General features: G+C 32.1%; 1 protein-coding gene across 1 annotated transcript; it reads left to right on the plus strand.

Moving 5' to 3' along the window:
• The first annotated feature begins 563 nt into the window (after nucleotides 1-563).
• Nucleotides 564-2825, plus strand: LOC114720283 ((-)-germacrene D synthase-like). The gene is made up of 7 exons (XM_028905923.1): nucleotides 564-626; nucleotides 712-985; nucleotides 1073-1445; nucleotides 1538-1756; nucleotides 1880-2018; nucleotides 2153-2401; nucleotides 2514-2825. Exons 1-7 carry the CDS (start codon nucleotides 564-566, stop codon nucleotides 2823-2825), a joined length of 1629 nt encoding a protein of 542 aa, XP_028761756.1.
• The last annotated feature ends 10263 nt before the right edge of the window (nucleotides 2826-13088 follow it).

Raw genomic sequence — 13088 nt, forward strand, 5'->3', positions numbered from 1 at the left:
GATAACCCAAAAAAAAGAAAAGAAAACAATACCCCAATATATAAAAATTTCATATTACGGATCTCAGACAAATTAAACTAGTTTTGGTGGCAAAAAACAAAAAACAAATTAAACTAGTTTAATTAATTCAAGCCTTCAAAACTTTGAATATAAAATAAATGATATATCACGTTTTAATCGGGGTTCATATGAAACAAAGAGCTAAGACATTTAAATATTTTATCAATCCTCAAATCAAAGTTCAAATTGTTCTGTACTGATCTCTCCGCGTTTTTCTGGCCCCATGAGTTTTTTAATCGGTTTTATATTAAGAGTCAGAAATAGTAATTTATTAATTAATCGTCCAATCAAAGTTCAAATTGCTTCGCCGTGATGTCTCTTAATTTCCCCTTCCCTAGATAGATTTTTATTAACTTTTGATTAAGGCGATAGGCAAGATGAAGACTAGTATAAATAGCAATAATGCACATAACTAGTTCAAACTAAGCCAGGCAGAAAAGCATTCGCAGCTTTATACTCAAAAAATGTCTTCAGCAAGTCACACTTCTCAAATTATGCGTCCCATGGCCCTTTTTAGGCCCAACATTTGGGGATACCATTTCTTCAACTCTGCTTCTCGTCTCCAGGTAATTCTTTTGCTTTCATGTTGAAGCACATGAGATCTTTTTCTTCTTCTGATCATATATAGAAAACCCTCATCAATTTTTGAAGGTGCAGAATGGAGAACTGGGAGTCCTACAGCGATCACAACATCTGAAGGAGAAAGTTCGAAAATTGATAGTAGCACCAGTTGAGGATTCTACACAAAAGCTGAACTTGATCGACAACATCAAACGTTTGGGTGTGTCTTATCATTTCGAAAGTGAGATTGAAGAGATATTGCAGAATATGCACAACAACCCTCCACCTTTCAAAGGCAAAGATCTTCATACCATTTCCCTCTGGTTTCGGCTGCTTGGGCAACAAGGTTTTCACGCACCATCTGGTACGTTAACTAACCAAATCTATTTATACATTTTTTTAAGTTCTCAACCACGCCATCAGACCTTCTCATTTCTAAAAGTGTATGCAGGTATATTTGACCAATTCAGGGATGAAAATGGTGATTTTAAGAAGTCGCTGGTAGACGATGAGGTGGGAATGCTAAGCTTATATGAGGCTGCATATTTTGGCATCCATGGAGAAGATGTTCTTGACCAAGCTATACATTTCACTTCCTATCACCTCAAGTCAAGGTTGGGTGCCATGAGCCCAAACCTTGAACGAAAAGTTGGCCATGCATTGAACTTCCCTATTCGGAAAGGAATACCAAGATTGGAATCCAGATATTACATTCCCATGTACTCAGCAGAGGCTTCTCCAAATGACGCACTGCTAGAATTGGCCATCCTGGACTTTGATATTGTACAGGCTCAGCACAAGAAGGAACTACAACATGTCACAGGGTAGGACCAACTTTCTGAATCATACCTAGGCAAAGTCAAAGATATCGTATTAAAAAGAATGGGAAAGCTGATTATCATATGTTATATTGCAGGTGGTGGAAAAAGTTAGACTTTGTGACGAAGGTGCCATATGCAAGGGACAGAGTAGTTGAATCATATTTTTGGCCCTTGGGTGTATGTTATGAGCCTCAGTATATCATTGGAAGGACAATAGTGGGCAAATTAATTGCGGTTACTTGTGCTGTCGATGATACATATGATGCATATGGCACCCTTGAAGAACTCGAACTCTTCACTGATGCAATCCGAAGGTTAAATTAGTTGCTTAATAATTTCAAATGTTACTTTCTTATAAAGTAGATTCATCCTATACTATTTTTCTCATTTGTGGCTAAGCAACAAAACTAATATTGTTACTTTAAACTGTTTCTCAGATGGGATGCCAGTCCTTTAGATCCTGTTCCCGAATGCATGAAAGTGGTCTTCCATACTCTGTTAGAGTTATTCAACGAAATGGAGTTGCTCACTGCAAATGAAGAAAAATCATGCTTTGTTCCTTATGTTAAGCAAAGTGTAGGATATTTATTGCCAATATCAAATTCAACATATTACGTCTAAATTTAATTGGCAAGCTTAACTAATGAAGTTAATATATATGTTTTTTCAGCTAATAAAGTTGATATATATATATATATTTTTTTTTGTAGTTTCAGAAACTTGCAGAAGCCTATCTTGTTGAAGCCAAGTGGTGCAACCAAGGTTACATCCCAACATACGAAGAGTACATAGAAAATGGAGTAGTCACATCTGTACACCCTTTGCTCCAGATAGCTTCTTTCCTTGGTCTTGGGAACTTTGCAAGCAAACGTGTGTTTGATTGGGTTTCCAATGTTCCCAGAATTGTGAGAGCTTCATCTGTTATCTGCAGATTAAGGGGTGACATGAGTTCTCACAAGGTACAACATGAATAGTTCAAATTATAGATAAGATAACTTTGTGATTAATTGATTCTTATGATGAGGCTCTTATAAGTACCGATATTTTCTTCTGGTTTTCGTGAATTGGTAGTTTGAGCGGAAGAGAGTACATGTTGCTTCTGCAGTGGAATGTTTGATGAATCAACATGGGATTTCAGAAGAAGCCTATACAATTCTGCAAAAGGTTTTAGATAATGCGTGGAAAGATATAAACGCTGAATGCTTGAAGCCCGATGGTGTTCCAAAGGTTGTACTCGATTTTGTTGTGAATTTCACAAGTATAATAGAGCTTGTGTATGGAAACTTTACAGACAGATACACACATGCTGAACTGTTGCAAGATCATATTGCAGCATTGGTCGTAGATCCCGTTGATAATTTACAATACCAATGGATGCTGTAGAGACAAGACCTGCAAGTATCAATTGAAGTTTATGGTGTGCATCGATAAGTGGGAACCATAATGCTGTCTTAGATTGCTTGCTTTCTTCTACATTCTTGGATTATATAATAGCAGTTAATAAGCTTTCGCAGAACCGTATGTTGTAAGTTCAATACTCAAGTTTACTAAGAGTGGTAATACAGAGTTTGTTTAATGTTTACTGTAGAGTGGCATTGAACCCAACAGCAGTACTCCTCCGGTCCTAATTATAAGACCCAATTGACTTATTTGAGGAGATTAAGGAAGTAAGTTAAGTTGGTTATTTATAATAAATAAGTGTTGTCATTCCTAAAATATCCTTACTAATTAAGTATATTGGCTAAAACTATCATTATTAGAAGAATTATCTTGGAAAAAAATACATAAATATAAGAGACAAAATGGATTGGGGTCTTATAATTAGGACTAAATAAAAAGTCAAATGGGGTCTTATAATAAGGACCGGAGGAGTAATATATATGAGAGAGTTGAGCTTAAGCCTATGTGATGCGGGCCGAAAAGACCCGTTTGCAAGGGGATTTGCTCTTAGCCGACTTAACCTGCCATGATGTGGGGTGGCAGGCTAGAGTTAAGAGGATTTGCATTAGATGCTCATTTGATGAGCACCCAATGCTCATCAGATCTGGACGGTCCAGATTTATTTTTATTTTTATTTTTATTTTTTTAAAATAATTATTTTAATAGATATAGGATAAAAAATAAAGATAATCTCTTAACCATCATTCTTTAAAAATATAATTTTTTCTATTTTTAAATAATTATTTAAAAATATTAAATCTGGACCGTCCAGATCACCTGGACGGCCCAGGGCTCATCACCTGATGAGCACTGAATGCGGATGCAGAGTTAAGATTAAGTGTTGTTTGAGATAAAACAATGTTAAAATTTAATTTTAAAAAATCGCAAGTTTTGAATTAAATTTGAATTGTCAAAATAAATAGAAATGGTTTTACAGTCTTAGGCAAGAAATCTAAATATATAAAAACTTCAAGAAATGCATAAAGAGTTATCCAGTCCCCATCCGCTTGTTTTCCTTAAAAAGTTATATACTGAGTCCCGTATAAACTTCAATATAATTTGAAAAATATTACACACTAATACTAAGAATTAAAAAAAAAACAAATTAGACATCCATAAATAAAAACTGAGTTATATATCAAAAACAACTTGGGTTTAAGTAAATAGTAGTAAAATTTTTATTAATTATTATCAGACATCTGATTCTAAATATAAAATCTAATTTGTAATGTAAATTATAGTACTAGATCTTACATTCATAACTGAAAATAAGATAATGTCAATAATTCAAACTTTAGACAACATGCATTAAGTGGTGATAAGGGAATCTTGCAATGTCTTTTCCAAGAACTGAGTTTTTGGTTTTCGAGTTTGAAGAGAGAAGAGCACATGTTTCCGCCGCAGCAAAATATGCTTCATGAATCAACATGGGATTATTTCAGAAAAATGACCTGTTTTAAAATGTTGCCGTAATTATTTTAAATTTTTTGTACTGATCACTATCAACGGACCACATAAAGAATATCAACCACACGTTTCATGGTTTTAAATTTTAATCTTTTACGTGCACGAAGCACTTACAAGCACACCGTCCCAATATAAGGGGATGTTTGGATATAACCAAACCATGGTTTGGAGAATAGCTTTTGGAGAATAGATTCTGGGAAGAGTAGATTTTTTAAAGAATAGATTTTGTGAAAAAGTGATTTTGTGAAGTGAGAGTGTTTGGATAGTTGTTATCAGAAGCACTTTTACATGTACGAATTACTAAAAAAGACATAAGTTAATATAATAATTACAGAAAAAAATATACTTTGATATATTTAATTTGAAGGAATAAAATTGTTAATAATATATTTTTTATTAACATAATTAATAATACATAGATAATATAATTAATTAATAATAATATGTATATATTATATTTATAAGATATAAGATTAAAGATATTTATAAAAAATATGTTTATAAAAAAAACAACAAGATACATATCCTATAAGCTCTCACACTCTCCCTTTTTTTTTCTAAAAGTAAAAAATTTGTTTTCCCAAAACCATGATTTTGACTCAAAACCATAGTTTTGGTTTTTTTAAGGGTGTTTGGGTGATTTTTTTCCAAACCATGGTTTGGGGAAAAATCACCCAAACACCCCCTAAATTATTGTTTTTCTAGACCGCGAAATCTATTGCCATGTTTGTGAGTCACACACACATATATAATAGATGAGTTAATTAGTTAATGAGTTGATGATTTTGGTCTTACGCATAAACACCTTTATTTATTTTATTTCTCATATTTAATTATTTATTATTTTTCTTGAAATAATTTATCTAATTTAAAAATTAATATAGTATAATCTAACATCACATAGGAATCTTAGGGATATCATGATGTCAAGTTTGTTAAAATTAAATAATTTGTTTTTCTTTTTTAATCTACTTAAATGAGTTAAATAGCCATTATATTAAGAATTGAGGGAATATATTTTTGGAACAAAAATCCACCATCATTCATTCATATTAGAATAAGACGATCCATTTGACCGAATAATTAATCAGATTGACAGATTATTCAAAAGCTTCGTCATTTGTCAAAAATTCTTGAATCTAGTGGGTGCCAATCCTTTTTGTGGGAGGGAGGTCATAGATTTAAATCTGTACTTGTGTGTGTGGAACGATATTGTTTAAAAGCATAGGCTTAACTGATGATGTCTTATTGCGACAAGTTATGAAATGAAATCACACGACCACCTGATCTGGTATTTCTTTTTTAACCGTTCGTGTTATCCTTCATTTACTTTGTGAATTGGGACAGTTACATACAGAATCGGCAGGTTCACTGCATACAAGCAAACTTTGTGAATCGGAGGCATCGAGATGAATGGAACAGAACTTGTTTTCCTGAAACATCTGAAAATAAGCAAACTTTGCGAATCGGGAGCGTCGAGATGAAGGGAGCAGAACTTTCTTCTCCTGAAACGCCTGAGAATTAAGTTTCCATTAAAGATTTGAATCCAGAGTGACGGATTTGGGGGTGTTTGGAATCAGCAAAAATCACTCCTACAAAGTACTCTCGCACAAATAGAAACAAAACGTCCTTGCATATTTACGTAAACTATTTTCAAAATTATGGTTTGGACTTTATCCAAACACTTTTTTAGTTTGATATTTTCCAATAAAATCAATGTCGAAGCTAATAGCTCAGAATCAATGGAGGCAAAATAAAAATAAAAAACCAAAATCAAAATAAATTAGAATCTTATACTTTGAACTAAATTGAATTCTAATTTATTTTCATATTAAGGACAGGTGGTAGTACTATTATTACTTTTACTGAAAAAAAAAATTATGCAACCCCACAATCCAATTAACATGACCCCTCATCAACAATATGTTAATTTCATTCTAGACAAAACACATTATAAAATCACTTCTGAAAAGCTAATTCACATAGGGCCTGTTTGGGTGCTCCCAAAACCATGGTTTAGATGGGATGTCACCCAAACAGTATCAATTTTGGAGAAATAATTCGAAACCATGGTTTTGGAGCCAAAAACCATGGTTTCAGGAAAAGTAAATCCATTCTACTTCTGACTCAAATTGAAGAGTATGATTGTGTCTGTCAGAGTATATCTCAACAATAACATGACTTTAACATCCCTTAATTATTTTTTTATAAACATATTTACTCTTATATCTTATAGATATATACACACATATTAATTATTTATCAATTATATTATCTTATGTATTATTAATTATGTTGGTAAAAAATATATTATTAACAAATTTATTCCTTCAAATTAAAATATATCATAAAATCTATCTTTTATGTAATTATCTTATTAACTTATGCTTTTTTTAGTAATTTGTATATATAAAAAGTGCTTCTGATAACAATTATCCAAATACTCTCACTTCTCATGATCACTTTTTCACAAAATCTATTCTCTTCAAAATCCATTCTCCAGAACTATTCTCCAAACCATAGTTTGGTTTCATCCAAACACTCCTATAGTTTAACTAACAATTTCACTCACATTAATGGGCTTAACACGGTTGGACCCATTCGTCGTCAATGTTTGGATTATGTTGAGACAATATTAGCGTTTTATTATGGGCCAACGGCTGTATTGGATAAGTGATGATTGGGTTTACAGGACAAATCATTAAAACAGTTTTTGCGAATGCGGTCATCGCCAATGGCAAAAAAACTTTCTCATTTTTTCCTGGATTTAATGTTACTCATAACTTCAAGATGTTAGTGCCTGTACTTTTAAATAGAACAGAAAATATTAATAAAATTTTTTGGCCAAATTATATGAGGATTAAAATGTTGACATGAGTTTTTTAAATAGACATATTTTTTTGTGATAATTATAAATGGACGAATGATGAATCAGCCCATGTTTCATGTTCGAATCTTTGGCATGAACCCTTAGAAGTACGCTATCATTCCGTAATATGATAAAGACCGTAACACATAAATGATTTAATTCATATTTTTTTAATATTATTTCTTTTTAGACAAAAAAGGAAGATTAACATTACCGGTGAAAACGTTTGTATGAATTTGTGGATTAGATATAGATGAAAGGGACAAAATTAAATACAATAGCAATAGGAGAAGGGTAAAAGATAATCTTGGCCAAAACTCAAAAGAAGACGCACTGTATAGGGGCTGTCAACCTTGTAATTAGAAGATGTGATAGCGAAGTACGTATGAATTGGCAAATTATGTTTATTAATGTCTATAGAAAAACGCTAAATCTTGCCAATCATTTAGTGTAATTACTGAAAATTTTTGTGTTCTTTATTACCTTTTACTACCGGAATAAAAGAAGGCCGAAGACAACACTTAATGAAATTATTGAGCGAGATCTTTCAATTAATAGTATATCCAAAGATTTGGCTTTGAATAGAGCTTAATAGCATTGTGTGATTCATGTAGCCGACCCGATCTAGTAGGATAAGACTTTGTTGTTATTGTTATTATATTTTATTCCCTCCCCTCCTTAATATAAAAGTTAGTTGAAGCTTGAATTTGATCTTACATATAAAATATCAATTCACTTTATTTATAAAATTTATAATTTTTTTAAAAAAATATGCTATTGATTGTAGGCAATTTTTATTGAGGGATGATTGTAATGCATATGATCACAACGGGTAATTTAGAAGAGTCAATATATATTTATTACATTTCATCAACTTAAATAATTTTTTTAATCTTATCAAATTAGTTATCTAACTTTTATATTGAGAATATTAAACATTATCTCTTATTTTTTAATCAAGAGAAGGACAGTAGTAGAAGAGTTTAGGTTCTTCTTTTGATTGTGGAGTAGGTTTTGTTTTTATATGTTAATGGGAGTCGGTGTCACGTTGGTTTTGACTTTTGGAAATAATCATCCCGCCATGTGTCAGGTGTTGGAATCGACATTGAGAAAGGACAAGGGAAGAAGAAGACTCCCCCCTTTAATCCCACATTGATTGCATATATTATTTATAGCATGTTTCTTGATTCGGATATTTCATATGTGTAATGCCAATTCAAATGGAAAACGAGCAAAATGATATAAGTTAATGTTTTTCCAGATCGCGAAATCTATTGATTTTTCTGTACAATAGAGAAAACACCTTCCACTTTAGGCCATTAGGCAATAGGCATGTTGTTTCTGTTCATTATTGGTGCAAGCTTGTGCTTCCAGAACCAGATAATCCCCAAAAAAAGAAAGGCAGGGCACCAATAATTAATTATTATTGGGATTTGTCCTTTTATTTATCTGTTACTGTCCGTTTAGTGATGTGTTTAAACGAATCGTTGATCAGCCCCTAAGAAGTGGACACCCGGTTTCGGTTTACATGATGACTGTTAAGTTATAATTAACTGATGGATTTGTTGCTATTTTTTATGGGTTAAAGTACTAATTTATTTTAAAATTTTTAAATCATGACGTGTCTTATCATTAAAAGTATTAACGGTTAATATTACTATTTTAAAAATTAATATACATTTTTTAACATTAAAAGATAAAATTGCGATGATTTTAACTTTTGGAGTAAATTTGTATTTAAAAATTTTTTTGACTATGGCACTTCCGAATAAAATTTTTCATTACAAATTTGTAAGTTAACCCTTTTTTATGGTGAATTTTGCAATGTAACCAAAGTCACCGACTATCACCGACTGTCGCTGACCTTGTGAATTACTATTAATATTGCTTTGAAAATTTACCTTTAAATTTTTGAAATTTATGAGTTATCTTATGTGTTTTCTGCCCATGTTTTCAAATATCACAGATTTATTTAAAATTCTCCTTTTATTTTCAATTTATTCATTAAAAATTTAAAACTAATCTTAATTACAAATGTGTCAGCTCATTTTCAAATGCGGACATTTTTTGATAACTTATCGTAACTCAAAAGTACGAGGTAATTAGTACTCTTTTAATCCTAAATATAAGATTTATTTTGTAGTATAAATTATATTAGAAAATAAATTTTATATTTAGAACTAGAAGAGTATTATATATTTAGATGTTAACCTATTAAGTACAAGGAGTGAATATAAAAAAACTCATAAAATCATTAAAATGTGTGGTCATTGTTTCAAGTATTTATTTTAGATTATTCCTACTTCCTGAAATTTGATTTGCTTTTGATCCCTAAATTTGAAACCAACGGTTTTAGTTCTTAAAATCTTATTTCAAAAAAATCTTTAAATGGATCAAGATAGAATCAAAGTAAAGTCAAATTTTAATTATCAAAATTATTTGTTTCAAACTGAAAAGATAAAAAATTAAAATAAGATTAAATTTCAGAGACTAAATATAATATGAACATAATTATTTTGTATTGATAAGTATCAAGGGACCAATAATAAAGAGCATCAACCACGTGTTTCCCGGATTTAATCTTTTACATGCATGAAGCTTTGACAAAAATATTACGTGGACTCATAGCAGGAAGGGGTGGCCATAAAAAGGTTGCCGCCCTTGCAGGAAAAGGGGCCCAGATAATCCCCAAAAAACGGTATACCAGTATATAATTTCACATCATAGATCATCAAACAAACTAAACTAGTTTAATTCAAGCCTTCAAAATTTTGAATATAAAATAAATGATATATCACGTTTTAATGGGGCTTCATAATACAATAAATATTTTAGTAATCCTCCTGTTAAAGTTATAATTGGTTCATGATGACCTCTCCATTCTCGTACCTAATGCTACCTTCAGTCTTTAATATAAGAACTAGTTGACTAATTTGAGTAGATTAAGAAAACTAGTTAAGTTAGTTATTTATAATAAATAAGTGTTATCTTTTTAAAAATATTCTTATTAATTAAATGTATTGACTAAAATTATTATTATCACAAGAACTATCTTAAAAAAATGGATAAATATGATAAATAAAGTAGATTAGAGTCTTATTGAGAAAAGTGAAGAATGTGTGTGAAATAAAGTTTCACATGGGATGGGGGAGAGAAAATTTGAGTGTATATATGAACTCAAGCTTCCATGGGAAAGTAAATGGGCTAAGAGGAAGGTGAGCCTTGCGTGTACAGCAACAACCCTCCGGGAGGAAAATACAGTTGAAAACTGACGATTCCCTCCCTTCATGTGAATTAAACGCAGTAACAGGCCTTTTTCAAAAGTCAAGTTAAGTCTTATATTTTTTATACATATATAGATGGAGCTGCTGACTGCAAAGGAAAGAAAATCATGCTTTGCTCCTTATGTTAAGCAACGTATAGGATATTTATTGCCAATATCAAATTCAACATATTATGTTTAAGTTTAATTGGCAAGTTTAAGTAATTAAGTTAATGTATGTGTTTGTAGTTTCAGAAACTTGCAGAAGCCTATCTGATTAAAGCCAAGTGGTGCAACCAAGGTTACATCCCAACATACGAAGAGTACATAGAAAATGAAGTAGTCAAATCTGCACACCTTTTGCTCCAGAGAGCTTCTTTCTTTGGTCTTGGGAACTTTACAAGCAAACGTGTTTGATTGGGTTTCCAATATTCCCAGAATTGTTAGAGCTCCGTCTATTATCTGCAGATTAAGAGGTGGCATGAGTTCTTACAAGGTGCAAATGAATAGTTCAAATTATAGGTAAGATAACTTTGTGATTAATTAATTCTTATGATGAAGATCTTATAAGTACTAATATGGTTTTCGTGAATTGGTAGTTTGAAAGGAAGAGAGCACATGTTGCTTCTGCAGTGGAATGTTTGATGAATCAATATGGGATTTCATAAGAAGAGGCCTATAAAATTCTGCAGATGGTTTTAGATAATGCGTGGAAAGATATAAACGACGAATGCTTGAAGCCAGATGTTGTTCCAAAGGCTGTACTCGATTGTGCTGTGAATTTCACAAGTGTAATAGAGCTCCTGTATGGAAACTTTACAGAGAGATGCACCCATGCTGAACTGTTGCAAGATCATATTGCAGCATTGGAAACGGATCCCGTTGATAATTTACAATACCAATAGATGCTGTAGAGACAAGATCTGCAAGTATCAATTGAAGTTTATGGTGTGTATCTATAAGTGGGAACCATAATGCTGTATTAGATTGCTGGCTTTCTTGTGCATTATGTTCTTGGATAGTTGGATTGTATAATAGCAGTTATAATAAGCTTTTGCAGCCTTGTAGGCTGTAACTTCAATATTCAAGTTTACTAAGAGTGGTAATATAGAGTCTGTTTCATGGTAAGTTTATTATAGAGTGTTAGGGAACCTAAGAGTGGTAATATATATAAGCCAACCTAAGTTGGTGTTGTGCCTACGTAGAGCAGGTCAAAAAGGTCTGGTTGTAGGTGGATTTGCTTTTAGCCTATTTAACCTGTCGTAGTGAGTTGGCAGGTTAGGGTTAAGATTAGGTGTTGTTTTAAGATAAAACAATATTAAAATTTACTTTCAAAAATAAAAAAATGATTTTAAAGTCCTACGCAAGGAATCTAAATATAAAAAAAAATCCAGAAAATGCATAAATAGTTATCAAGTTCCCATCAACTTGTTTCCAAAAAAGTTATATATGGAGTCCCTTATAAACTTTAATATATATAATTATGAAAGATTTTATAGATAAGTAATAACTAATGCTGAGAATAAAAACAACAAACTAAATATCCATAAATAATAACTGAGTTATATATAAAAACAATTTGGGTTTAAATAAATAGTGGTAAAAATTTTATTGATTACTGCTGGACCTTTAATTATAAATATAAGATCTAATTTATAGTTTAAATTACACTACTAAATCTTACATTCATAATTGAGAGTATAATGTTAATAATTTGTGTTAGCGGTAGCACCTGCAGAAAACTGTTAGTTCGAGTCACATCCTACGAACACTGTCCTTAAGAGCTATTCCGCGACCACCGGCAAGTGAGGAAGTGGCACTCCCCAGGATTAAACGGACTCCTCCTGCAAGAACAGGGTGAACAGAACAGCAAAAGAGAAGATGAAACCTCAGCGAGACAGAGAAAATTCCAGAGGAGGGAAAGAGATGCACGAAAGCTCAAGTGCGGGATACTTGAGCCTCTACCTCGAAGCGCCTTATATAGGCCTCAACCCACTGCACCGTTGAACACAGATTAATCACGTTTAAATGTGATTAATATTGCCGTTTCAGACATTGCAGCAATGAAGGTGCATAATACGGCGGTTTCTGAACGTTGGGTGATTAAGGCACGTTAAAATCAGTTTAAACAAAACCGTTTCTGCAATTAAAGGATAATTCGTTTAGGTAATATTAAGGCCTTTGCGTTTCTGAAGGTTTCAAAATTCAAAAAGGCAATAAATCATGTTTTCAGGTAAGCTTCGAAATTATTAAAATTATTTTCAGATTTTGTAAAAATGTCTAAATAAAAAAGTATCTAATCTGCCTTTAACTTGCACGTAAGGGGGGAATCGCCAGATTTCCATTGCGTTTGTCTCCAGCGGCCCATGCTTGTGCATGCAACACCCTCCTTCTCCTCTAGGCCTATTCACTAACCCAAGAATACCAGCTTGTATTTATGGACTTGTGCCTTCATTCTCTTGAACAATGTGGGACTTGTCTTTTTGACACACCCACACAATTTCCAACAATTCGAACTTTAGACAGCATGCATTAAGTTGTGATAAGGGAATCTCGCAATGTCTTTACCAAGAACTGAGTTTTTTGGTTTTCGAGTTTGAGGATTGAA

The sequence above is a fragment of the Neltuma alba genome, unplaced genomic scaffold (assembly GCF_004799145.2).
Source record: "Neltuma alba isolate B1F8T4 unplaced genomic scaffold, ASM479914v2 tig00011972_pilon, whole genome shotgun sequence".
Lineage (NCBI taxonomy): Eukaryota > Viridiplantae > Streptophyta > Magnoliopsida > Fabales > Fabaceae > Neltuma > Neltuma alba.